The sequence below is a fragment of the Diachasma alloeum genome, unplaced genomic scaffold (genome assembly GCF_001412515.2).
Source record: "Diachasma alloeum isolate Michigan unplaced genomic scaffold, Dall2.0 Dall_scaffold_00198, whole genome shotgun sequence".
In the NCBI taxonomy this organism is placed as follows: Eukaryota; Metazoa; Arthropoda; class Insecta; order Hymenoptera; family Braconidae; genus Diachasma; species Diachasma alloeum.
This window is the reverse complement of record NW_021680363.1, coordinates 571,396-597,550: the sequence shown is the minus strand read 5'-3', so window position 1 is coordinate 597,550 and position 26,155 is coordinate 571,396. Positions and strand designations below refer to the sequence as shown.

General features: G+C 38.4%; 2 protein-coding genes across 10 annotated transcripts; one reads left to right on the top strand and one right to left on the bottom strand.

The window, feature by feature from the left end:
* The first annotated feature begins 162 nt into the window (after positions 1-162).
* On the top strand, positions 163-12,859 carry LOC107048958 (cohesin subunit SA-1). 7 transcript variants are annotated; one of them, XM_015272432.1, is made up of 11 exons: positions 163-253; positions 442-631; positions 1,607-2,268; positions 2,786-4,511; positions 5,681-6,025; positions 6,221-6,768; positions 8,608-8,659; positions 10,249-10,284; positions 11,517-11,681; positions 11,763-11,847; positions 12,571-12,859. In XM_015272432.1, the coding sequence occupies exons 2-11, from the start codon at positions 462-464 to the stop codon at positions 12,586-12,588; spliced, it is 3,807 nt and encodes a 1,268-aa protein (XP_015127918.1). In that variant the 5' UTR covers positions 163-253; positions 442-461; the 3' UTR covers positions 12,589-12,859. The 7 variants fall into 7 exon arrangements, with proteins under 7 accessions (XP_015127918.1, XP_015127919.1, XP_015127917.1 ...); XM_015272433.1 differs by having other exon boundaries at positions 418-631; positions 8,611-8,659; XM_015272431.1 differs by having other exon boundaries at positions 418-631.
* LOC107048957 (COP1-interactive protein 1) lies at positions 12,750-26,106 on the bottom strand. 3 transcript variants are annotated; one of them, XM_015272427.2, is made up of 7 exons: positions 25,920-26,106; positions 23,486-24,315; positions 15,429-22,245; positions 14,190-14,276; positions 13,721-13,783; positions 13,162-13,287; positions 12,750-12,976 (listed from the first exon to the last, which is right to left on the bottom strand). In XM_015272427.2, exons 1-7 carry the CDS (start codon positions 25,950-25,952, stop codon positions 12,905-12,907), a joined length of 8,028 nt encoding a protein of 2,675 aa, XP_015127913.1. In that variant the 5' UTR covers positions 25,953-26,106; the 3' UTR covers positions 12,750-12,904. The 3 variants fall into 3 exon arrangements, with proteins under 3 accessions (XP_015127913.1, XP_015127914.1, XP_015127916.1); XM_015272428.2 differs by lacking the exon at positions 13,721-13,783; XM_015272430.2 differs by lacking the exons at positions 13,721-13,783; positions 14,190-14,276.
* Positions 26,107-26,155: the final 49 nt, after the last annotated feature.

Below are 26,155 nucleotides of genomic sequence, written 5' to 3'. Positions count from 1 at the left end.
TATGATTTTCTATGAATTTTTTCATACTACCAAATAAAATAGCCCAGCAACAATGAAATTCGCACTATCAAATGTGCCGCTGAAGTATTGAGTTATCATTCTCTCTGATAGATGTCAGCGCTGCTAAATTCCCGCGACCAAAACAGCTCGATACATGGAAAAATGGCGGACTGAGATGAACTTGCGGCGTTTATTTTCCCGCGTTAACGCATTAATGACGTGATTAACAGCAATAAATCAACGAAAACACCAAGTAAGTCACCCCAGCCCCCTCACCCCCCAAATATCCGTCAAAAATACCCCTATTTACGCCCCAAACACCAGCGCAAACATTTGTCTTTCCAGTCCTCAAAATTCCCCCCTAAACACCAATTTATCACGATTCACCCCAAACAAATCAATTTGTTTATTTACCAGAGTGATTTTTATTCATGCTCTGAGGACCTCGATAGCAATCAAAGATGATGCACCGACGTGGAGGCAAGAGGATCCGCATGGATGATCCTGTGCCACCAGAGTACCAGGAACCGATGACACCAATGACGCCAATGACTGATAACATGGACACCGGGGATAATTATGGGGGTTATTCTTCCTATCAGGCACCACAGACGCCAATACATACCCCGATGTGAGTATAATGTCTTCGTTGAAGCCCTTAAACCTTAAACTTAGGGGAGGGTGGGGTAAAATGGACACTAGATTTTTTTTTCTTTATTCATAACTCACAAACAATTTTATCATTTGCGCTCAGTTCAGGCTCGTCATAAAGGGAAATAACTGTTCTTTCTATTGAAAAAAAAATTATCAAATTTTATCAACATTTCAACCCCTCATTGACATTTAGAAAATGTCAAGTGTCCGTTTTACCCCAACCTCCGCTGTAAAAAATTCAATAGAAAAACTTAGGGAATTCGCTAGAAAATTCTATTGAAATTCTTTGCACTGAGAGAAAAACGACAAAGTTCTCAAACAAGTCTTACTTGTGCCAAGAAAATAGTTTTTTGAAAATTGTCAAAAAAGGATTTTTTTGTGCCAAACAATGCAGAGGGTGCGCCGGAATGAAAAATTTTTGTCAAAAAAATAGATTTAGTAGTTGAAAAAAAATTTCATAATTTCAAATTCTTCAGAGGTATTTTTTTTTCACGTGAAATCGATGAAATTAATAAATTCTGTCCTTTTATGGAGACCGAATATTAAAAAAAAATGAACATAATTAATTGAAAATGAAAAATTCTTTATAGATTCTTTTACTCTACTTCGCCATTCACTCCAATCATTAGTCGAATTCTCTTTGATTCATTATCAATATTTATAAGGTATTCATGAGGAAATGAAATTCAATGAATTGCATGTCTTCATTTCAATAAATTAATAGATCGGCGTGCGCACAAAAATCGGAAACTTCAATCTGAGTGATTATGAAGCTTCCATTCGGAAGCAAAAACTTGAAAAATTTAATCCCAAAAATTTCCACAGGTGAAATAATCCCAATAATTCACACGAAAGAGTAAAAACCTCTTCTACTATCCATCATCAAGCTTCAGTAGAATTTCTCAGAGACAGCCCTCCTCCTATAAAATGTCATCATTAATGTCTTCCACAGCCCAGACCACCTGTCGGAAACCTACAGTTCCCCCAGCACGTCCCACCACCAGTACCAGGAGCCCCTCTCGAACGAGCCCCAGTTCGAGCAGCCGATGACCCCAGCCACCCCCAACATGAGAATCACCAGAAACACTCGGGCGAGAATGCGAGGGGGTGCAGTGGCCCAGCCGAAGTACCGAGAAGTCGACACAGACTACATTCCCTCCCAGCCACCCTCCAAGCCCCGAGGAGGCGGTGGTCGAGGTCGTGCCAAAAAATTCATCCTCCCTGCAACCTCTGAGGACGAGCAGAGCCTCTACTTCGTCATAAAGAACAATCGCAACTCCCTCACGAGCATCGTTGACGATTGGATTGAGAAGTACAAGACAAATCGTGACAATGCTCTCCTGCTTCTGATGCAGTTCTTCATAAATGCCAGTGGCTGCAAGGGAAAAATCACTCCGGACATGCAGGCGTCGATGGAGCACGTGGCGATTATTCGTCGAATGACTGAAGAATTTGACGAAGAGAGTGGGGAATATCCTCTCATTATGACTGGACAACCCTGGAAAAAATTTCGCTCAAACTTCTGTGAATTCGTGCAGATTCTCGTACGACAGTGCCAGTACTCCATCATCTACGATCAGTTCCTCATGGACAATGTCATCTCTTTACTAACAGGCAGGGATAAGAATATTTAGATGATTATATTTTAGGAATTCATGACATCTCGATGGAGATAAAGTAGCTCTACACAATTTGGTCATTTTCGGTTTTAAGGATTGGCTGGTTTTCAATGAATATCTCGGAATCTAAGGGAGATAGCAAAATTTTGATCATAACCTTTTTTGTAGCCCTCAATTCGCTCTACAAAAAAGGTTCCGACAAAACTTTTGCTATCTCCCTCAGATTTCGAGATATTAATTCAGCAGCGAAGCGCTAAAGCGGTTTAAGATGACAAAGCCTTCTGCTGCGTTTTCGAAGAATATCTCCGAATCCAAGAGAGGTATCGAAATTTTCCTAATGACCTTTTTTGTAGCCCTTAATTTTCCGCACAAAAAAGGTCGAGACAAAAATTTTGCTATCTCCCTTAAATTCCGAGATAATTGACTTAAAAATCGACTTGACTTTAATTCATTTTCTAATAACTCTGACCTACATTACTAAAGCAATAATCTCTCCCAATTCCTGTCGACAGGCTTATCAGACTCTCAAGTTCGAGCATTTCGTCACACAGCAACACTCGCAGCGATGAAACTCATGACGGCCCTGGTCGACGTGGCCCTGACAGTATCAGTGAATCTCGACAACACCCAGAGACAGTACGAGTCAGAGAGACAGAAGGCCAGGGAGAAGAGGGCAGCTGACAGACTGGAGTCCCTGATGTCCAAGCGAAAGGAACTCGAGGAGAACATGGACGAGATAAAGAACATGCTGACATACATGTTCAAATCGGTGTTCGTTCACAGGTACAGGGACACACTCCCTGAGATTCGAGCCATCTGCATGGCGGAGATTGGCGTATGGATGAAGAAATTTCATCAGAATTTCCTGGACGACTCCTACCTGAAGTACATTGGCTGGACACTTCACGATAAAGTTGGAGAGGTCAGGCTGAAATGCCTTCAGGCACTGCAGCCACTGTACGCTTCTGAGGAGCTCAAAGCCAAACTCGAGCTTTTTACGAGTAAATTCAAGGACAGAATAGTGGCAATGACCCTCGATAAGGAGTACGACGTGGCAGTTCAGGCTGTCAAACTCGTGATATCAATTCTGAAGCATCATCGAGAGATTTTAACTGATAAAGACTGTGAGCACGTCTACGAGCTTGTTTACTCGTCTCACAGGGCTGTGGCACAAGCAGCTGGTGAATTTCTGAACGAGAGACTCTTCACGCCTGATGAAGAGGCCGTTGCCGGGGTCAAGACGAAAAGAGGGAAGAAGAGACTGCCCAATACTCCCCTCATCAGGGACCTTGTTCTATTTTTTATCGAGTCTGAGCTGCATGAGCATGGAGCGTACCTCGTGGACTCACTCATCGAGACCAATCAGATGATGAAGGACTGGGAGTGCATGACGGATTTATTGCTGGAGGAGGCTGGACCTGAGGAGGAGGCATTGGACAATCAGAAGGAGACGTCGTTGATCGAGTTGATGGTTTGCTGCATCAAGCAAGCAGCTACTGGAGAGGCTCCTGTTGGTCGAGGCCCTACGAGAAAAATTCTATCGGCTAAAGAGCAGAAACAAGTCTCTGATGACAAGCAGAGGCTCACTGAACACTTCATCGTCACTCTTCCTCTTCTTCTTGATAAGTATCGAGCTGATCCTGAAAAGTTGGCTAATTTACTTGCTATTCCTCAGTACTTCGAGCTCGATATCTACGTCAAGTCCAGGCAGGAGAGAAATCTGGAGGCACTTCTCGAGAAGATCAAGGGAATTGTCGAGAAAATGCATGACACTGATGTCTTGGAGACTGCTGCCAGGACATTGGAGTACATGTGTGTGGAGACTCATGCCAAATTCTCACAGTGTGATACCGCCAGGAGAACTCTGATTGATTCAATCGTTAATAAGTATAAGGAGGCCATCGATGATTACAGGAATCTCATTGATGGGGCTGAGACACCTGATGAGGATGAGATTTTCAATGTCGTGCAGTCGTTGAAGAAGGTCGCTATTTTCTACAGCTGTCATGATATGAATGGCTGGGAGATATGGGACTCTCTGTACAAGAATATTGAGGATGCCAAGGATCCCCAGAGGAGCTTCCCTGAGGAGGCCACCAAGTACTGCATCAGTGGGTGCTTCTTCTCCATTCTTTGGGGGCAAAATCATCTGCTTGAGGCCAATGATCTGGGAACCAGGGGGGAGGATGAGGCCAGGGAGCTTTACCGGTGCTTGCATACCTTCATGGATGCTATGAGGTAATTTTTACTCAAGATTCAGTTATTGATTACCATGAAGTGGTGGTGATTGTTATTGATTAATGAAGTGGAGATAATTATTCGACCGTGCTAATCTATAAATGCACGTTTAAGTGGCCTTGCGGTCGCGATAACTCCAAAAAAATTCAAATTCTAATGAGTCAAGTCGACATTGTGGTCCTCCATCAGAAACCTCATCAGCATCATTCATTCATTTCATTTTTAATTTTTTTATTTTTGTATTTTTGTATTTTTCTTGCAGAAAGTTGAAATAAAGAGAGTTGTGTCCTGATGAGGGTTCTGATGCAGGACCGAAACGTCGAATTGACTCATTAGAATTTGAATTTTTTTGGAGTTATTGCGACCACAAGGCCACTTAAAGGTGTATTTATTGTGATTGATTAATAACTATCAGGAATTTTCTTCCATTTCTTGTTCTTCGTTTTTCGTTGGGACGCATCTGAGAAACTTCTAGAAAATTTTAGAAAATTGGAGGAGAATTCAACAAACTCACACGAAAAAATTTAATTCAATTCTGTTGGATTTCTATTGAACTTTTTATTAGTTTTTGGTCAATTATATTGATTGAAATATTCAATACAGAATATTTTACGGAAAAGTCTATAGAATTCAATTTTTCTATACAACTTTTATTGAGATATTCTCCAGAGAATTTCCTCGTCTCAAATGTTTCAAGTTTTTTCATTCTATTTTTCTTTTATTTTCATCAAGAAAATTAAACATAAAAACTTTGAAAATTTCGGCCGAGGAAAGTCGATAAAAAATATCTCAATAGAATAGATTGTATGAAAAAATCGACTTCTATAGAATTTTCTAGGAAATTCTTTAGATTTCTCCTGTAAAATTTTAGAGTTTCTTCCAAAAATAAAAAAAATTGCTGCAAGCAATCAATAATTTTTAATCGAAAATAAATTCATAAGCGAAACGATAAAACGGTTTAAATCGATTTAGCCTTTCGCTGAGTTTTCGAGGAATATCTGCGAATCTAAGGGGGATAACGAAATTTTCGTAATAACCTTTTTTGTAGCCCTTAATTCACTGCACAAAAAAGGTCATAATAATAATTTTGCTATCTCCCTTAGATTTCGAGATATCCATTGAAAACTGGCCAATGAATTTCTTGATTTTCCATTATCGATTTTCCCCAGGTACTTCGTTGCTGGTGAGGGCCACAGAATGGCAGTTCCCCTTCGTGAGGAAGCATACAACACGATTTGCGATCTTCTCGTGATGTTCTGCAATCAACTCAACAGCAATCCCAATCCCCTCCTTCACAGGCTTGTCTACGAGCCTGACCAGGATATGCAGGATATGTTGAACAAATTCATCCAGGACTACGTGTTCTTCGATGAGGACGAGGAGGATCACGACGAGCACTCGAAGATTGAGGAGCTACACAAGAGGAGAAATTTCCTAGCTAGCTACTGCAAACTCATTGTTTACAACATGATACCAACTAAATCAGCTGCTGACGTATTCAAGCATTACGTGAGGTACTACAATGATTATGAGGACATAATCATAATTATGATAAATTAAACATGACATTAACATTATGTTTAATTTATCATAATTATGATCAATTCTAATTTCCACAAAACTATTATAAAAGTCAGATGCATTATTTTATTACAAAAATGACTCAATTTTACGCATTTTTAACGTATTTTTCATTTTTTTTTTTTGAGGTACTACAATGATTATGGGGACATAATCAAGACGACTCTGGGAAAGGCCCGGGACATAAACAAGGTCAATTGTGCGCTCACCATGCAGCTAAGTCTGAATAAACTGTATAACGATGTTATTTTGGAGAAGGGAAACAGCAGAACTCTCGACGACATCACGCCCATCAAGGAATTGGCGAAGAGATTTGCACTTTCCTTTGGGCTTGATGCTGTAAAGAATAGGGAAGCCATCACAGCTCTTCACAGATCTGGGATTCTGTTCGCTATTACTCCACCTGATGGGGAGGAACTGGACCCCACTGGACCACCCCCCAATCTTCCTTATCTGGAGATTCTGCTGGAGTTCACGAATAAATTGCTGAGACAGGACAAGAAGGTGGTCCTGACGTTCTTGGATCTCAAACTTCCTGCTGGCATGCCCTCCTCCAGGGGTGAGGACTGGCAGCCCTTGTTGATGTACAGGAACAGCTTGCTGCATGGGGAGACTGATCAGGTGCCTGTTACCAGCAAGAGGGCGTACACCAGACGTAAAAAGGATCAATTAATCGGTAATTACTGGTTTTAATTAAGGGGATATTCACCTCGGGAATTTTCTCTTCTTTTTGTTTCGAATAGAAGCTTGAAAAAATAGAAGATGGTAATTGTGAAGGAAGAATTGAAAAAAAGAGAATCCATTCGGAAGCCAATTGCTAATTTATTAGCAACAATGGCTGTACTCATTTATAAAAAATGCAATTATCCACTTGTTTTTCTAGGAAAAATGACTTAAAAAAACTATTTTCGCATAATTTTTCTTCAGGAATTGGAAATTTGATTTTGTTATCGAAAATTAAATCAAATAACGATTATTTGATGAGATTGTCAATTATTAATTACTATGAACTGATGGTAATTATCGTCAACTAATGAGTATCAACAATTAATAATAATTATTATCAATAAACAATAATTATTGATTGATAATCTCCACGAGAGTATTAGACATTCAAAATCACTATTGAAATGTTAGTGGAGAATGGAAAGAATTTTTTTAACTGTAAAATCAGTCACTTCTAAAAATCAATTGATAATTATTGAATTATCAATTTTTTTTTTAAATAATAATTACCAGCAACTGAAGATAATTATTATTAATCAACAATCATGATGAATTGAATATTTATACAAAAATATTATAAAAATCAGATTATTTTTAATACGAAAATGACAAATTTTGAAGGAAGAATTGAAAAAAAAAGAACCCATTCGGAACCCAATTGCTAATTTATTAGCAACAATAGCTGTACTCATTCATAAAAGATGCAATTATCCACTTGTTTTTCTAGGAAAAATGACTTAAAAAACTATTTTCGCATAATTTTTCTTCAGGAATTGGAAATTTGATTTTGTTATCGAAAATTAAATCAAATAACGATTATTTGATGAAATTGTCAATTATTAATTACTATGAACTGATGGTAATTATCGTCAACTAATGATTATCAACAATTAATAATAATTATTATCAATAAACAATAATTATTGATTGATAATCTCCACGAGAGTATTAGACATTCAAAATCACTATTGAAATGTTAGTGGAGAATGGAAAGAATTTTTTTAACTGTAAAATCAGTCACTTCTAAAAATCAATTGATAATTATTGAATTATCAATTTTTTTTTTAAATAATAATTACCAGCAACTGAAGATAATTATTATTAATCAACAATCATGATGAATTGAATATTTATACAAAAATATTATAAAAATCAGATTATTTTTAATACGAAAATGACAAATTTTGAAGGAAGAATTGAAAAAAAAAGAACCCATTCGGAACCCAATTGCTAATTTATTAGCAACAATAGCTGTACTCATTCATAAAAGATGCAATTATCCACTTGTTTTTCTAGGAAAAATGACTTAAAAAACTATTTTCGCATAATTTTTCTTCAGGAATTGGAAATTTGATTTTGTTATCGAAAATTAAATCAAATAACGATTATTTGATGAAATTGTCAATTATTAATTACTATGAACTGATGGTAATTATCGTCAACTAATGATTATCAACAATTAATAATAATTATTATCAATAAACAATAATTATTGATTGATAATCTCCACGAGAGTATTAGACATTCAAAATCACTATTGAAATGTTAGTGGAGAATGGAAAGAATTTTTTTAACTGTAAAATCAGTCACTTCTAAAAATCAATTGATAATTATTGAATTATCAATTTTTTTTTTAAATAATAATTACCAGCAATTGAAAATAATTATTATTAATCAACAATCATGATGAATTGAATATTTATACAAAAATATTATAAAAATCAGATTATTTTTAATACGAAAATGACAAATTTTTACGCAGTTTTTAAAGTATTTTCATTCATTTCAGAAGAAGAAGAGGCTGAGGACGCTGATGAGGGTTCTGATCATGAATTCATGGGGTAAGTTGTCTCATTCTGTAGACCAACACCTGTAAACAATTATTGTGAAGTAGAGTTGACGCTTTTGAGCTTTTTTTCAATTGTGAGTAAATCATTTTTTTATTTATATTTATTTTATTTTCATGTGCTTTTTCAGTATCTACTAACTGCTTTGCCATTTGTGTCTACGCCACGTCATCTTCGCTCGCTTTTTCATGCTTATTCTTCATTTTTTATTTATTATCACTTTTTTGAATATTAAGTCATGCATTTTCATTCAATTAAATTCAGTAAAAAATCGTAAATTGAGATGAACCAGTTTGTTGTTTGTTTCGGGGTTTAGTTTTTGTTGAATAACTCCAGATTTTCTATTACAATACTTTGATTTCAGTACTGCAGCGGTAAAACGGTTCAAGTCGATTTAGGCCTCAGCTTTTTGAGGAATATCTCCGAATCTAAGGGAGATAACGAAATTTTCGTAATAAACTTTTTTGTGGCCCTCATTTCGCCCTACAAAAAAGGTCTCGACAAAAATTTTGCTATCTCCCTTAGATTCGGAGATATTTACTGAAAACTGGCCGATAGTCAGAATTAACTTGAACCCTTTTACTGTTTCGCTACTGATTTTGAATTTTACGCAAAATCCGTAAAATTGAAACAATTTTCCTTGAGATTCTACAAAATCTTCTTGAGATTTTCTGAAATTCCGTAATATTTGTCAATAAAATTCATCAATCATCTCGATTTACTCAATTCAGTAGCGAAGCGGTAAAACGGTTCAAGTTGACAGACCTTAGCTGAGTTGTCGATGAATATCTCCGAATCTAAGGGATATAACAAAATTTTCGTGATTACCTTTTTTGTGGAGCGAATCGAGGGCGACAAAAATGTTCTTCACAAAAATTTCGCTATCTCCCTTAGATTTCGAGATATTCACTGAAAACTGGCCGATAGTCAGAGTTAACTTGAACCGTTTCATCGCTTTGCTACTGAATTCTGTTTCATAGTTTAACATCTTTCATTCATCACATAATTAACAAATAAAAATCGATGGCTCAGTGCAAGAGGACTTTCGTTGTTGTTAAATCCTCGGATAATTGTTTCATCCTAATTTTAGAAGAGAGAGAGAGAGAGGAAAAAATTGATGAATGAATTTTTAAAAATCAGAACAATAATTTTGCAGGAATCGATGAAGCCTCCTGCACCAGCCTGTCGATATCAGATTCACTTGAACAAAACATAATGAACGAATAAATATGAGAAATATTGTATCCGTGGAGCATTAGGGATGCTATGGGAGCTCGAAAAATAAAATCGCAGGCCCCTTTTTATTCTACTCTAGATTGTAAAGAACATCAAATGCTAAAATGTAATAAAAAGTTAATTTTTTATATATTGATGATGGATAATGAGGCTAAAAGATATACTTAATGTAAATTGGTGTTTTAATAATACAAAAAATCTTTATGAGTGAAAATTCTTAGTTTTTTTTTCAAGTTTATTGGAAAAACCCTTTTCCCTACTGCTCCTGTACCCAGTGTCTGTTGAAAATGATTGTTTTTTTCTTGAGAATGAAGTTTCACAATGTAAAGAAATATATTTGTTTCTAGTAAGCAGAAGAAGAAGAGAACGACGAAGAAAATGCCGTGAGTAGAGGAACATTTTATTCTTTGAATTTTCGTCAATTGCGTCAGTGGCGAAATGGTAAAACGTCGTGATGAGTTTGGATTTTTTGGTTTATTGCTCATTTATGGATATGCAAGTATTTTAGCTGTTTTTTCTCCAGGGAAATGCTTTTCTACTTTTGTAGTCGAACATCAGACCTTTCGTTTGAGCTCCGTTTGACTCTTGAGTTTCCCGACATTTTTTTGCGGGTCTGAATTTGAATCTCGATATTGAACCGTTATAAAACATTTAAAAAATCTGAAAAACAAGTTTGAAAGTTTACTTTTGGAAGATTGATGAAATAATTTTAAAATGGCAATTCTTGAAAATTCCGAGCGTTTTCTATAAATAATTTATAAACAGTCAATTTTCCACTATAAAAATCATTTGCTTGCAATCACAACAAATTTTTTAATATTTAGAAATTTCAGTTAAAAATATCAATTTCATTCCTAAAAAATTAGATTTTGATTTTTTTATTGATCAAAAAGAGGCTTTAGATGAAAATTTCGATTTGTTGAGTTTTTGGAAAATTAGTGAAATACAAATACATCGTAAATCATTAAAGTACGATTTTATTGAGATTTTTCGAGTATTCCGAATATACACTGAGAAAAAAAAATTGGAATAAATTTTTAATAAATTGGAATAATTCCAACTGTTAATAAATGTCAGTGGAATTCATTCCAGGTCATGTGCAGCATAATCGTTCCATAATTCAACATAGTTCTAATATTCGGAAATGCACTTGGAAAAATACTCCTAAAAAATTATTCTTCTCCCAAGAAAATAATGCCTTCGCAAAAGTAATTTTTTTAATGAAAAAAATCATAAAAAATTAATATTTTAATAATTCACTATTTCAATTGAAAAAATTTTCAGATTGTTCATCTGTAGCAATTTCGAGAATCTTCAAAAAACCTCATTTGTTGTTTATAAACCAAAATTCTAGTCAATGAATTGGGGGTTGCGTCATGAGAACCCCGTGAAAATTCTGCGAATAGAAAAAATAAAAACCAAATTTGTTATTTTTTACATTAAAATTGAACTAAACTCATCAAATTCTCAAGACTGTTTTTGCATACGCGATCATTCAATAATTAATTGAACGTGTAGAATTGAATTGCTCTTTTCTGTGACGTATTACCACTTCCCTGCTGATTTTCCAAGTGAGAAATAGGAATTAGCTGACAGATAATGTGATATTTTATAGTCAAACTGCAACAAAACCCCCAGGACGCCCTAGAGCTTCGAATTTCTTTGACAATGGTGATGCTCAGGGTATTCCCCATTCCCCTGGACACATGGCTGATGACTCACAGAGTCCACCACAAGACATTGATAATAGATTCAAAGCAATGCAGATCCAAGGAAGAGTGTAAGCAAATTAGATCAGTAACTGATTATCCCCCAAGATATTTCCCAGTTATTTGATTATTACTTTGAATTGTTGCTCTAGTCGTCGAAGTCAGGACCAATCAGAGCCCAGGGAGCTCAGGAGAACACAAAGAAATTCTGGAAGATATGTTGAAGGACAATACATGGTAAAAAATATCATTTTCATCGATAGCGTTTTAGTTTCGCCTGAAAAATCGCATGTCGATGATTACCAAGTTTCAAGCGTTCAAAAAGTGTCTTAAGGCCCGAGTGTACTACCTTTCGAACGTTATCTCGATGTTTTTTTTCATCTTTCGTCATCTGAAATCGTCAATTAAGTCCTGCATCGTGCAGAAGTTTTGAAAAATTATGAATGAATAATAAAAAAAAAGCAGAAAAAAGTCTCGACCGAAACATGAACAAAGTATTACCAAAAGTTTCTGCATCAGTTCCGATTTTTCTAACAGATAATCACCATCGCCGGAGGATGGGAAATTATCCGCTGAATGCTGATTCTCAAAGTCATGAGACCCATAATTCGTTGAACTAGCTCATTATTCCTACTTTTATTAATTCATTAAAAATTGTTGACTCATTGAATTATTTTGTCGAGTTATAATCAAGTTCAGCTGGGGATAAACAGCAAGTTCAGCTAGGAATCTCTTCTCGTTAATTAATAATGAAATCGTTTCGATAATCATTCATGTTTTGAAATTTTGCATTTTTTAATTAAACAATTATAACCTTGGTAATCATCAAAAAAGTATTTTGTTGAATCAATCAACTTTTTCTTGTTGAATTATTATTTTTCAATAGCTATGGAGTGTTAGAACGTAATAATTCTGTTATTAAAGAAAATAAAAAAAATTTTTTCCTCTGAATTCTTCCAGGAGTCTGATTCGGAATAAGGAGCCCTCAGGAATATAAAAAAAAAACGTGTAAAAACACTGTCCAAATGTTGCATTAGTTTTTTCGAGTCACATCATTACCCCATCGCTACGAAAGCAATTCGTATTTTCATATTTCTCTTTTTCCATAAAAACAAAGAAAAAAAAGAAAAAAAAACAAAAATCAGTATCTGAAATTATTATTTGTTACTACTGGTAGTATTTAACTAATTTACATATTAATGAGAATAACATTATTATTTTTTTTGTAATAAAAATTATATGAAAGCCACGAATCATCTTTCTATTTTACATAATTTATTCTGAGGGAATTTCATCAGCTTCTCTCCGTCTTCGGCTTGCGAAAAATGTTGCTGAGTCTGCGACCCTTCGGAGTACCCGGAGCATTCTAAAAAAAAAGAATGATTAATGTGGGCTCCAGTGGTCATCAACAGGTCATATTTACAAATTATAAAAAAATATCAGGAGTAAGAGTCCATAGAGCTGGAGGGGAAAGGCCAGCAGGAGGAACAGGAGGATCGGTAGAGGAATAAATCTTCTCGGAGGTATTGCGTAATCATCCCAGGGGCTCACCTCGTCCTGACGTCTCGACAGAGAAGTTCCAAAGAAGTCTTTCAGCCTCTTTGGTGTTGCTGTTGTTCTCCTGTCCACGTTTTTCTCCTTCAGAATTCTCGAATTTGGACTTTTCAGCTCATTTCCCTGGAAATTATTCACAAATTTTATTTTCCGCACGTGGAAAATTGCTTTAAGGCCCGGGCAGATTATCTTTCGAACGTGAGCTTGGTTGTTTTTTATTTATTTTAATAATCTGAAATTATCTCCAATTGCTATGCAGTTGAAATTATGTCACTGAAGAATTTTAAAATGCCCCGTGTTTTTTTTATGAATAACTTCGTGTCACATATTGACCAATCAGAATTAAGGATTAGCGGTCAGGCAGTTTCCAGATATTTCAATATAAAACAACTTAACGTTCTTTCATCTTTAGTAAAATAAATAAAATATAATATAGGGTCTATCCGTAATTTTCATAGATTTATCCCCAATCTTCAGAGATTCAATCGCAAAAATTCACAAAAATCCAATCACTTTAACTACTGAATTATGTATAAACTAAGGACAACATTTTTACCTGGAGGGAGAGTCTGCCACCATTTTTACTCGGTGTAGGAGGTCCAGGGCGTTTATAGGACGTCTACAATTACCGTAGAAACATCACAGACAAGGACAAACAAAAATAAACACCAATTAATGAATTAAACCCACACGAGATTAATAATTACGTGGTACAGAGACGAGAGATGAACCTGACAGGTTATTGAGAAAATTCTATTGGATTTCTCTTGAAATCTATTGAACATTTCGTTAATTCCTGGTTAATTATATTTTTTTCTTCTAGCAATAAAATAAAGCGAACAAAAAATCAAAAAATTTTAATCAATCAACAGTCATTACTTCTGAGTCGTAATTCAGAATTAATGACTAACGATAATTGAATAATCGTCATGTCATTGTTATTTATTACTGAATATAGTTTGATGATTTAATATTAATTGAGAAAGAATGTTGTCATCACTCATCAACAATTTCCCAAGAATTACCTGAGTCCTGTCCTTTTTTTTTGCCTTCTGTCCCGGCAGTAGGCTCTGACTGAGACTATCATTGAACAGATCCTCGTGAGGCCCACTCTACAACAGAAATACCCATCTAAACCACCACCACAACTCGGACAAGGAAATTTAACAGGAAAACCCAGAGAATTTGTCAGAAAAATCTATTGGATTTATATCAGTTTTTGGCGGATGTTATTGAAAAATTCCGCAGCTTATTATATTGAGAACAATTACTGTGAACAACTTATTCTATTGAGACATTTCCTGTAGAAATTCCTCGGTTCAAATTTCCCAAGTTTTTTTGTTGGATTTTTTTAATGAAAAAAGAAGAAAAATAAAGTTGAAAAAACTTGGAAAATTCATGCTGAGGAATTCCTGGAGAAAATATCTCAATAGAAAAAGTCGTATAGTTCTTACAGAATTTTTCAATATAATCAGCCAAAAAGTAATACATTTCACTAGAAATCAAATGAAATTTTCGATCGAATTCGTTAGGTTTTTCTATGCCACTTTTTCGTGGTCAAATCGATTTTTTTCCAATTTTCCAAAGGACTTCATAATTTTCTAAAAACTTTTAATAAATCTACGATTTTTTTTCAACTTTCCAGAAACCCCGATAATATTCTTGAACTGTATATAAAATCCAAGAATTTTCTTAGATTTCAGGAATGTTCTTTTCTCCATAAACTCATAGACTTTTGTAGACAATTGGGGAATTTTTCAAAATTTCATTCCAAAAATCTTGAAACTTTCCCAACTGTTCAAGGAAACCTGATAGTTTTTTCAAATTTTCTGGAATACCTGAGAATATTCTCAAATGCTCTTTTACAAACTCGCGAGTTTGTTGAATTGTTCTTCCAGCTTGACAATTTCCTAGAATTCTCCCGAAAGTTTTAGAATTTTCTAGAAGTTTCTACGGTGCATCCCATCGAAAAAAAAAGAAAAGAAGAAAATTGATGATAGTCAACTGATAATAATTAGTAATTATTATCAGTTGGTCAACTGATAATATTACTAATTTAATTTAATATAATAATATATTAATTTAATATTTAATATTATCAGTTGTCAACTGATAATAATTACTAAGTATCAAAAAACCTAAGTACCTAAGTATTAGGAAAAAATGGTAATTATTAATTACCCTCATTTCGTAATCAATTAATTCAACTTTCTACATTTTTTTGTGTATGCAACCCTCCACCTCCCACGAAAACTCCCTCATACCTTGATGTCCTCTTCAGTGAGGGCTGCAGGATGCAGATGTGTCTCCACAGCATACGAGCTCTTGAGATGAGGCCTGCACAACGAGTTCCTCATCCTCAGCTCGGACAGCCTGTCGAAGTCAGTCTGAGGTTCGATAGCCCTGAACTGTCCCTCCTTGAGATCAGTCAGGTAGACATTATCGAATATCTCGTCCTCATCCTCAGCCTTGAAGACGTTCCCCATGGCCTGGATGCTCTTGACACTGTGCCTCCTCGTTGTTGTCTGCTCCTCGATCACCTGAACCGTTCTGAAGCCAGCTCTCATCCCCAGGTCACTTCGGTCATGATCGAAACCCCTGTCGAGGCTGGCTGATCTCATCGGATTCTGCGAGGCTATCAACTGCTGACTGGCCTCGGCAATCGCAATCTGGTGCTTCCTCTGGAGCTCCTTGAGCCGTTGGTGCGCGGTCTCCTTCTCCTGCTGCTCAGCCAGAAGCTTCTCCCCCACATCCCAGTACTGCGACGACAGCTCCTTCACATGCGCCTTATACTTATTGATATCCACAGTGTACTTCCTGCACTGGGCCTCCATCCTCTCCCTCATCACAGCCTCCATCTTCTCCTTCAGCACAGCTGTCTTCTCCCTGATCACCCTGTCCTGCTCCATCTGCATCTTCGTCGCCTGCTCGTTGTACGCCAGCTTCATCCTCTGCTTGATCTTCTCCAGCTTCATCCCATACTCATCATGAACCTGCTTGAGTTTCACATCAAACTCCTCGTCCGTCGGGCGTTTCTCAAGCTCCTCCTTCAGCCTCTTCAGCTCGTCGTTCTCCCTCCTCAAGTCCTCATTCAGAGAGACAAGTTTATCGAGCTCGGAGGGATCTGGAGCTGCTACAGACGCTGACGACATCTCCGCCTTCAACTTCTTGTTCTCACCCCTCAGGTCATCCATATTCTTCTCCATCTTGGCATTGCGAACCCTCATGGCGTCCAACTTCTCCTTCATCTCCTTCTTCTCTTTGCTGAGACGATCCACCTGAGTCTGGAGTTTCTCCTCAGCCGTTGGCTCTCGCTTCACAACTCCGGACTTCAAATTCGACTCGTAGGAGTTTATCGAGGTCTTGAACTCCTCGATTTTCCCGAGGACAAGAGCCAAATCATCTTTTATCTCCACGTTCTTCTGGAGTTCTGACTGAAGGAGAGATTCAGAAGACGATAACTCGATTTCAACGTCTTCAGGATCTTCTTTCTTCGAAATTTCATGGGAGAATTTCGTTTCGATGGCTCCAGGATCGGTTTTTAGTCCAACATGCGAGGAACCATTCTCCAGCTGATGCTGACACCACGACAGAACCCCAGAGAATCCTCTCATCAGCGGTTGGAAGCTGCTGTTGTGACGTTCGTTGATTTTCCTCATCATCCCCTCGATTTCTGATCTCTGGGCGTTGAGGTGCTTCACCTCGTCGCAGGCTGACGAACTCTCGGACAGAAGGGACTGCTTCTCGAAGGAAATTGTCATCCAGGAGGTGCAGAGGGAGGACAGAGTCTTCTCCATTTCATCCCTCGAGGTGATCACTTGATCCAAAAGCCCCTGGAGACGTTGTTTCCTGGAGATCAGGGAGGAAACTGACTCCTGTTGGCGATTCTGGGAGGACTCTAGGTGAGAAATCACCTCTGCCAACTTCAGGTTCTTCTGCTGCTCCTTGAAGACAGTCTCTGACTTTAGTTTCTCTTCTTCGAGACTTCCCACCAATTTTTTATTCTCTTCAAGAAGTGTTAAAAGCGTTTCTTCACTAGATTTCATGGACTTCAAGAGAGGTTCCAGAGTTTTCGCGAGTTCCTGAAGGTCTGGATCCTCAAACGAGTGGTCAATGTCCCATTTTTCCTCGTCTTCAGGAGCAATTGATTCACTCCTGATTATACTGATTAATTTCGATAATTTAAATGCCAACAGTTTCGATATTTCCAGAATTTTCGACTTTTCCTCTTTGTTTTTGTGGAGTTCCTCCTTCAGGCACTTCAATTCATCCCTCTCGGTCTTCAGGTAACCCTGGAGTTCCTCAATTTCCCTTGAAGAGTGCTCCAGGGATTGCTGAAGGATCTCGAGTTCCTTCGTTAATTCAGAGTTCTTCGTGCCTTGGAGATTGATTTTCTCCTCGAGAGTTCGCTTCAACGTCACATGCACCTGCTCGAGGGTCTCAAGGTCCTGATTCTTCTGGGATAATGCCTTCGATTGCGTCTCCATCACGGCGTCCTGACTCGCACGGATCTCCTGGAGATTCAGGATTATCTCCTTCAGCTTTAGATCTGACTCGATCTTCTCTTTTCTCAAGGCTTCGAGTTTCGACTCAAGGACTTGAACAGCTTCTTCCTTCAGCTTCTGCTCGATTTTTAGGGTCTCGTGGGAGCTCTGGGACTCCTGAAGACGCCTCTCCAAGGAACTCACGAGCTCCTCCAGGCGACTGGCCGTTGCTATTGACTCCTGGAGTTCTTTTTCGTATTTTTTTGACTCTGCTTCTGTCGTTTCCAGTCGTTTCGTCGTGTCTGCGAGGTCTTCTCGAGCTGAATCACGCGAAGAAATCGTCTCCTCCAGTTGCAACGTCAATTTATCGAGTTCTGAACTCAGGGAGGTGATCTTCTCAGATGATTCTGTCGCCCTTCGCTCGAGTTCTTCAGAGCAACTCCCAAGATCTTCGATTTTCTTCTGGGATTCCGACAGTTTTTCCTTTGCAGACGTCAAATCCTCGAGGAGATTCTCATTTTCTGTCTTCAGGGAAGATTTTTCAACTGAAAGACACTCATTACGATCTCGTTCTCCTTCCAATTCAGCCTCTGAGGCTTTCAGTTTATCCTGGAGATCTTTCCAGTTGGATTGAAGGGAGTTGCGTTCTGAAATGGCTTCTTCCATCTGCTGAGTCAGATTTTCCACTTCGGAGTTTAGTAAAATATTTTTTTCGATCAACTCTCGCTCTTTCTGCTGTAAATTCTCGTGATTATTCTGGAGAGCTTCAAGTTTTGATCTCAAATTCCTGACCAAATCGTCATTCTCCTCTTTTAGTTTTGATAATTGAGTCATCAGGGACAATTTTTCAGATTCAATGGAGTCTTTTGCTGTTTCCAATTGACCCTTCAGGTGTGAGATCTGTTGACTCAAGTCATTCTGCACAGAATCACGTTCTGAAATTGTCTTCTCCAACTTCAACGATAATTTTTCCATCTCAGAAGTCATCGACGTGATCTTCTCAGTGGATTCTTCGTGTTTTCGTTGCAATTCCGCAGAGAAACTCTCCAGATTTTTAATTTTTTCATCAGAATTCCTCAGTTCTGAGTCTTTTGAGCCCAAATTAAGGGACAAATTGTTGTTTTCTGCTTTCAGGCTCGATAATTCGCTGATCAAAGAGGATCTTTCGTTAATCAGAGCCTGATTAGCGTCTTTTTCCGCCATCAATTGACTACTCAAGTCGCTCATCTTATTTGTCAAGTCTGGGATCATTTTCTGGAGTTGGGAATTCAAATTTTCTACTTCAGAATTCAATGAATTAATTCTCTGGATGGCTTCAGTCAATTTCTGCTGCAGTTCCTCAGAATAAACTTCAAGATTTTTATTCTTTCGTTGGAGTTCTGTCAATTCCCCCTCACGAGAGTCCAATTTCCCAACTAAATCGTCTTTTTGTTCTTCTAAACTCGATAATTTTATACTGATATCCGATTTTTCAGTGATTAGAGTCTCGTTAGCCTCTCGTTCTGTCTCCAATTGATTATTTAATTCTTCAATCTGCTTCTGAAGAAGCGCCAAGTTATCCTGCAGTGAATCCCGTTCTGAACTAGTTTCACGCAGCTCCAGAGTTAAATTGTTCGTTTCAGAAGTCATCAAGACGATTTTTTCAGTCGATTTTTCGTATTTCTGTTGCAGTTGTTCGGAATAATTCTCCAGTTCCTCGATTTTCCTTTCCAGTTCCGTCAGTTTTTCTCCATTCAAATCCAGTTTCTCCAACAAATTCTTCTTCTCTTCTTGCAGAATATTCAATTCCGCGGTCAGGCATGATTTTTCGTCAGAAAGAACTCCATTCATATCACGTTCTGATCTCCATTCGCCCTCCAGCTCTGTCATTTGTTGCTTCAAGTCTGCGAGATTATTCTGGATGTCATCGCGTTCTAAAATAGTCTTCTCCAGTGTTGATGTCAAGTTTTTCACTTCTGAAGTCATCGAATCTATTTTCTTGATGCATTCCTCGTGTTTCTGGTGCAATTCCTCAGAATAAATCTCGAGTTCTGTAATTTTTTCACTGCATTCTCTCAATTTCAGCTCATTAGACCTCAAATCCTCAATCAAATGACCCTTTTCTTCCCCCAAAATCAATAATTTCTGAGTCAAAGATGACTTCTCGTCCGAAAGAACTTGATTTTCATCTCGAGTTGTCTTCAACTCAGTCTCCAAAGTCTCCTGAACCTTCTGTAATTCTGAAATTTGTGACGATGTCTCTTCAGACAGATGATTCAGGTCGTCTCTTAGAGACTCTCGTTCTGAGACAGCAGCATTAAATCCAAAGTTCAATTGCTCGATTTCTGAAGTCATAAATTTGATTCTATCAACAGCTTCAGAGTATCTCCTCTCACTCTCCCCGTATTTTCCCTCGATAAGATTGATTTTTTCCTCAGCACTCGTCAATTTCCCTTCAATCAGAGCCAAATCCTGCATCAACTGCTGCTTCTCCCCTCGAACAATTGAAAATTCAGCACTAATTCCAGCTTTTTCGTCGCCAAGAGCTTGAATCTCTCCACGTGCCCCTTCCAATTGAGCGCTCAACGTCTTCTGAATCTCCTTCAGCCCCAAAATCTCAGACTCCGATTTTTCAGCCAAAGTTTTCAGACTCACCTCCAAGGAACTTCGATCAGCCATCACTCCCTCCAATTCACCCCTCAACTCCTTGATCTCGTCCAGCTGAGACTCAATCTCCCCCTCTTTTTTCCCCACCAGAGTCTTCAATTTTTCGGATTCTCCCTGAATTTCCTGGATTTTCCTCTCTGAATTCTTCAAATTCTCCTGCAACAGAGAGACTTTCTCCATCAATTCCCTCCTCTCCCTTTCAGCCGAAGACAACTCATTCTCCAATTCCGATTTTTCGTGCAGAAGAGTCTTCACACTGCACCTCTCCTCCTCCAACTGCCCCTCCAGACGACAAATCACAGTCTTCATCTCAGAGATCTCGAGACTGCACCTCCTGATCTCGTTATTAGCCCTCGAAATCTCACCCTCCAGCCTCTGCCCCCTCTCGACACTCCTCTGATGATTCCCAGTGAGGTCTCCGTGTAGGTTCTCCAGGTCCTGCAGCTCCTGAAGAGTCTTATTCAACTGGGCATCGAGCTCCCCAATCCTCTGAGACAAATCAGAGTTCTCACGAGACTTGTTTGTCAACTCGTGCTCTACCCTCGCCTTTTCAGTGATCAGTTTCATGGAGTTCTCCTGCTCCTGGGTGAGCTGGTTCTCCAGGTTCTCCTGGAGCTCCTGCAGCCTCGATATCTCAGCAGTGGCAGAGGCAGTCTCGGAATTCAGCCTCTCGCCCTCAGCCTGCAGCAGTTGGATCTTCTCTGAGGCCCTGAAGTACTTCTCCTCGTTCGTTTTCCTCTGCTTATCGAGCTCCTCAGCCTTCTCAGTCATCTCCTCGAGGTCTGCCTTCAGCCTCGTCGACTGATCCGTCAGTTTCCTCTTCTCGTTGTCACAAGCCATCAGATCCTGGTGCAAACTCTCCTTCTCGGATGACATCCTGAGGACAGTCCTCCGTTCCTCGTCCACTTGACTCTGCAATTCATCTTTTAATTCGGTTAATTCACAAAGTTTCATCTCCAGGTTCTTCAGGGTCATCTCCTGGGTGCTCTGGTGGTCCTGCAGCCTGTCCACTAGGCCATTCAGTGAATCTATCGTCAGTCGCTTGTCGTTCAGGCTCTTGACCGACTCCTCGAGAGCAACTGTCGTCTCTTCAACGTTTTCCTCCAGTTTTCGTTTCTCTGACTCGATTCTGGATATTTTTTCCTCGAGGGTTTTCAGGCTTTCTTTGGATCTCCTGGAGATCTCTGAGGATTTCGACGTTTCCGAAGCTAGAGATGTCTCGAGCTCACTGATTTTATGCCTCGAATCGTCGAGATCAGTCTGAAGAACTGATTTTTCAGAGTTCATTCGCTTTATCTCCTCTTTGTGGCTCGTCAGGGATGAATTCAATTTTTTAATGTTTTCGTTTATTCTCGTTATTATTTCGAGTTGCTCCTCGATTTTTGTGTTTAATGATCTGCAATTGTCCGTTGTTTCCTTCAGGATCACTTCCTTGGAGGCCAGGACCTCCTGGAGGGTCTCCACGTCCCTCTCGAAATGAATTTTCTCCTCCTCAAGAGTCTTCATTTTACTCTTCATGATCGTTAATTCCTCGTCAGTTTTTTTCAACTTTTCCTTGACGACAGTCAAGTCGTCAGCTTTGAGGGTCAGCTCTCCATTGAGTCGTTTGAACTCATCGCAGCTTTGGAGAGCCTCGTTCAGCCGCAGGTGCAGACTAGCCAGCTCGGATTTCAGCTTGGAGGACTCTTCTCTGGCCTCTTGCAGCTGAATATCCACGATCGAACTGAGGGCTTCACTGGTGTTCAATCCTGGGGTGGGTGAACGGGACATTGATACTGAATCAACTTCGAAACTCTGGTCAGCGTCCAGGGAACACCTCTGCATGTCCTTGATGTGGGACCTTAATTCCTCGTTTTGGAGGCGGAGGTCCAGGAGTTCAGAGGATTTCTGGTTCAGTTGGATACTCAGGGCTTCCAGGTTTCTCTCGTAGGTCTCCACCTTCTCCTTCAATCTGGGAGGAATAAAATGAGGAATAAAATGTAATTTTATTATGAGTTTGGTTTATAATTTTTTAATTTGGAGGAAGCTTTGGAATCGATCGAATTTAGGGCTTGGATTTGTGGTGTTATATTCACCCATTATGATCCTCAGTCTGGAAATGCAATTTTTAGACCCTATCCATTGACTTTAATTAAAGTTAATTCAAATATTCATTTTTGGGATATTCGAGTTTTTTCAAAAATCAGTTTTCCCACGATAATTTGAAAAAATGTGCTGAATTCATTGAATGATGTCCCTTTGACATCGATAATAATCGTTGTTTTGATTTATAGAATAATTTTCTAAAACTTCTCTGAAAGTGTATTTTTAGACGGTTTCTTCAAATATGATCCAAATTTATTCAATTATGCGTGAAAAAAGGTTTTCAATTACTATTTTATCAAAATTTCAAGATAAGATAGATAACATCATTCTTTCATTTGATTTACAAGAATTTTCACAAGAAAGCTAACACAATTGATTATAAAATAAATGTAATTAAATTTAACAAAATAATATAAAACGATAAATGATGTATGATAGAATGAAATGATTTGATTTGAACAAAAATAGCTGTTATATGAAGATAAACGCAATTTACCACTTGTTAATTTTTAGAATTTTCAATTTGAATTCATTGAATGATGACTTGAAAAATTGTGTCGATATTTCCTTCTTTCAGTGATCGTTCAATATTCGTATTGCCAATATTGGCTAATAAATATATTCCTCATTGATCTTTCAATATTTCAGTGGCGAAGTGGTCAAACTGTTCAAGTCGATTTTGGCTATTGGCCAGTTCTCAATGAATATCTCGAAACCTAAGGGAGATAGCAAAATGTTTCCCGGAACATTTTTAGTAGCACTCAATTCGCTCTACAAAAAAGATTATTATGAAAATTTCGCTATCTCCCTTAAATTAGGAATTATTTCTGGAAAACTCAACTACAGATTAAATTGACTTAAATGGTTTGACCACTTCGCTGATTTGTATCGCCAATATTTGGCTACTAAATTCTCCATAAAACCCCTGATATCTTCAACGAAAAATTAAATTCTCAATAAAAAATCCAATTCAGCATGTTTTATAAGAAAATGTTTAATATAATTTTTCATTGCGAAAAATGTTGAATTAGATTTGTTATTATAACTGGATAACTGACCATTGAAGAGGTCTAAAAAAACAAAATATTTAAAAAATCACTACAAACCCCTGACTCAGGCGTTCCTTGGAGGTCAATTTCCTCATCAACTCCTCCTTCTCACTCTCCACGCCATCCAGCTGGCTCTGCAAATTCGAATTAAAGCTCTCCAAGTGCTGAATCTCCTTCTTCAGCATCTGCTCCACGTCCTCGAACCTCTTGTTCTTCCGTGCAGACTGAGGTGTGTGAGGTCTGCACTTGTCGGCCTTGAGAGCCTTCAACTCCACATCCTTCTCGTTGAGCTTCTTCTGGAGTGTCTGGATCCTCTCCTCCCTGATCCTGACGTCCTCCTGCAGATCAACCTTCTCGTACCTCTCGGTCTCCAGTTCTGCTTTCAGCAGGCGAAGCTCTCGTGTCTTTTCATTCAGGATTCTGTGCCGATGGGCTGACTGTGCAGCTGGGGACGTGAAGAATTTCCTGAGGGGACGGTCCTTCGGAGTGACCGGAGGGGTTCGCGGGGTGGCATCACTCAGTTCTGAGATCGTACTCGTCACGATCTCTCGGGTTATGCTCTTACCGTACGGCAGGAGGACTTCTAGGAACCTTTTTATGAGGATCTGGGTGTCGTTGCGAAGATGGCACATGGGACGGTGGAACGAGATTTTCTGGGAGGTCGTGAGGAGCAGCAGAGAGGCGATGTAGACGTCGTTTGGGATGATGTCGTTGGAGGGGTGCTGCAGGACGAACTCAGGATACTCCTTGGAGAGGAATTCTGAGATCTGCTCTGGGGGTTCGGAGGCTCCATCATTCAGCTGACTTATTATTTTTAGGTAGATGCTCTTGTTCTCCAGGTCTCGGACGTCTTTTATGGGGGAGGGGTGGACTCCCAGACAGTTCACCTGGAGTTGAAGGGTTTCAGTAGTTTTATTTTTAACTGAATTTGCTGAAGCCTGGATTTTAGTTGATTTTTGAACAAAAAGGACGTTCAGAAATTAGATGTTGCTTGGAGAGGATGGGAGAGAAGGAGTTTGGAATGTTTGGTGAGAGCAATTAATTGATTAAAATTTACTGTACATTAAAATAATACACTGTACTGAATAAAATAATGACAAAGTCTCATAGCAGAAAAATGAGAGAATAACTAGAATCAAGCAGAGGCTGTAAATAGCTGTAGTAGAACAGTGGGAGATTGCGAATAATCTGTACGTAGGGCTCATAATAAGAAAAAGAACGAGAAGGAAAAATGAGACTGAAAGAGAGAGAAAAGTCATACCATCAGCAAAATAGTAACGCAATAAAAAAACAAAAAGACGGACAGCATGAAAGGAAGTTTCAGAGAGAAAAAAGCAGATGGATATTATTGTGATTGCTGTAAAGGGATGTTATTGGAGATGTTGATATGGGGCTCTCATTGCCTTCTGCAAAAATATCCTCTCACTCGTACTCCCTCTCGAGACATCCACCAAAAATTAACATGTTTTAAAAATGGATTGGATAAACTGCGAAAATCTCCACACCTTCGATTTTTAATAACTTTAAAATGGCTGAGTGAAGTTCAATGAATTTGGCATCATTTTCAAGGTGGTTTGATAATCTTTTAAATGACACTAGAGTAATCCTATCTGCTTCATTAATCCGTCAGTTGTCCAAGAAAAACGAGAAAAGAATTGCAGAGTGGAAAAGAGACCATGGAAATATTCCTGAGTTGACTGAATTCAAACATAAGTTCCCGATGAATATCTTTACAAAAATTCTCCAAGAGGCTTTTTTGTAACCCTCAGTCCCCTCTACGGAAAATGTCTTCATAAAAATTTCTTCATTTTAATACTGGATATCCAAAACAAAAACTATTGAAAATTACACATTTTCCATTTTTAATCTCCAATAACTTCAAAATGGTAGAGTAGAATTCAATAAATTCGCTGTCATTTTTCTAGCAATTTAATAATCTTTAAAATGACACCCGATTAATCCCATTCGCATCATTAATTCGCCAGTGATCCATCAAAAACCAAGACATTCTCAAAATTGACTGAGTAAAAACCATCGAAAAAACGAATACTTTCACTTCTCAATACCTCAAGAGTGGCTGAGGAATTCCATATTACATGTTTTAAAAACATGTAACATGTGTCTCATGTGTCCCTGGCGTCCCAATGTGCTGTCATTTTCCAGGCAATTTAATAATCTTTAAAATAACACCAGATTAATCCCATTCGCATCATTAATTCACCAGTGATCCATCAAAAACCAAGACATTCTCAAAATCGACTGAGTAAAAACCATCGAAAAAACTAACACTTTCACTCTTCAATACCTCAAAAGTGGTTGAGTGAAATTCCATATTCGATGTGCCGTCATTTTCCTATCAATTTAATAATCTTTAAAATGACACCAGATTAATCTCATCGGCATAAAACCCCCCTCATCCCCAAAACCAGAAAAAAAAACAAATGTAGAATCTTCAAGGGACGCCTCCCCATCACGAAAATACGTTACATACCCATTCGACGATGGCTCCAGTCCACGGCTGCATATTTACCCCCGACTCCACCTCCCCCTTCACAAATAACCCCAACAATCACCGAAAATATCAATAACCCCGGAATAAATCACTCGAACAATTTACTGGATCAAATCATGTCGTGATGTCTCGGAGTGTCCCTCGCGTCCCAGTGTTTCGGTTACAACTGTCCCACCGGCCATTTTCAAACTGTTTTGTGTACCCCAGTGACGCCG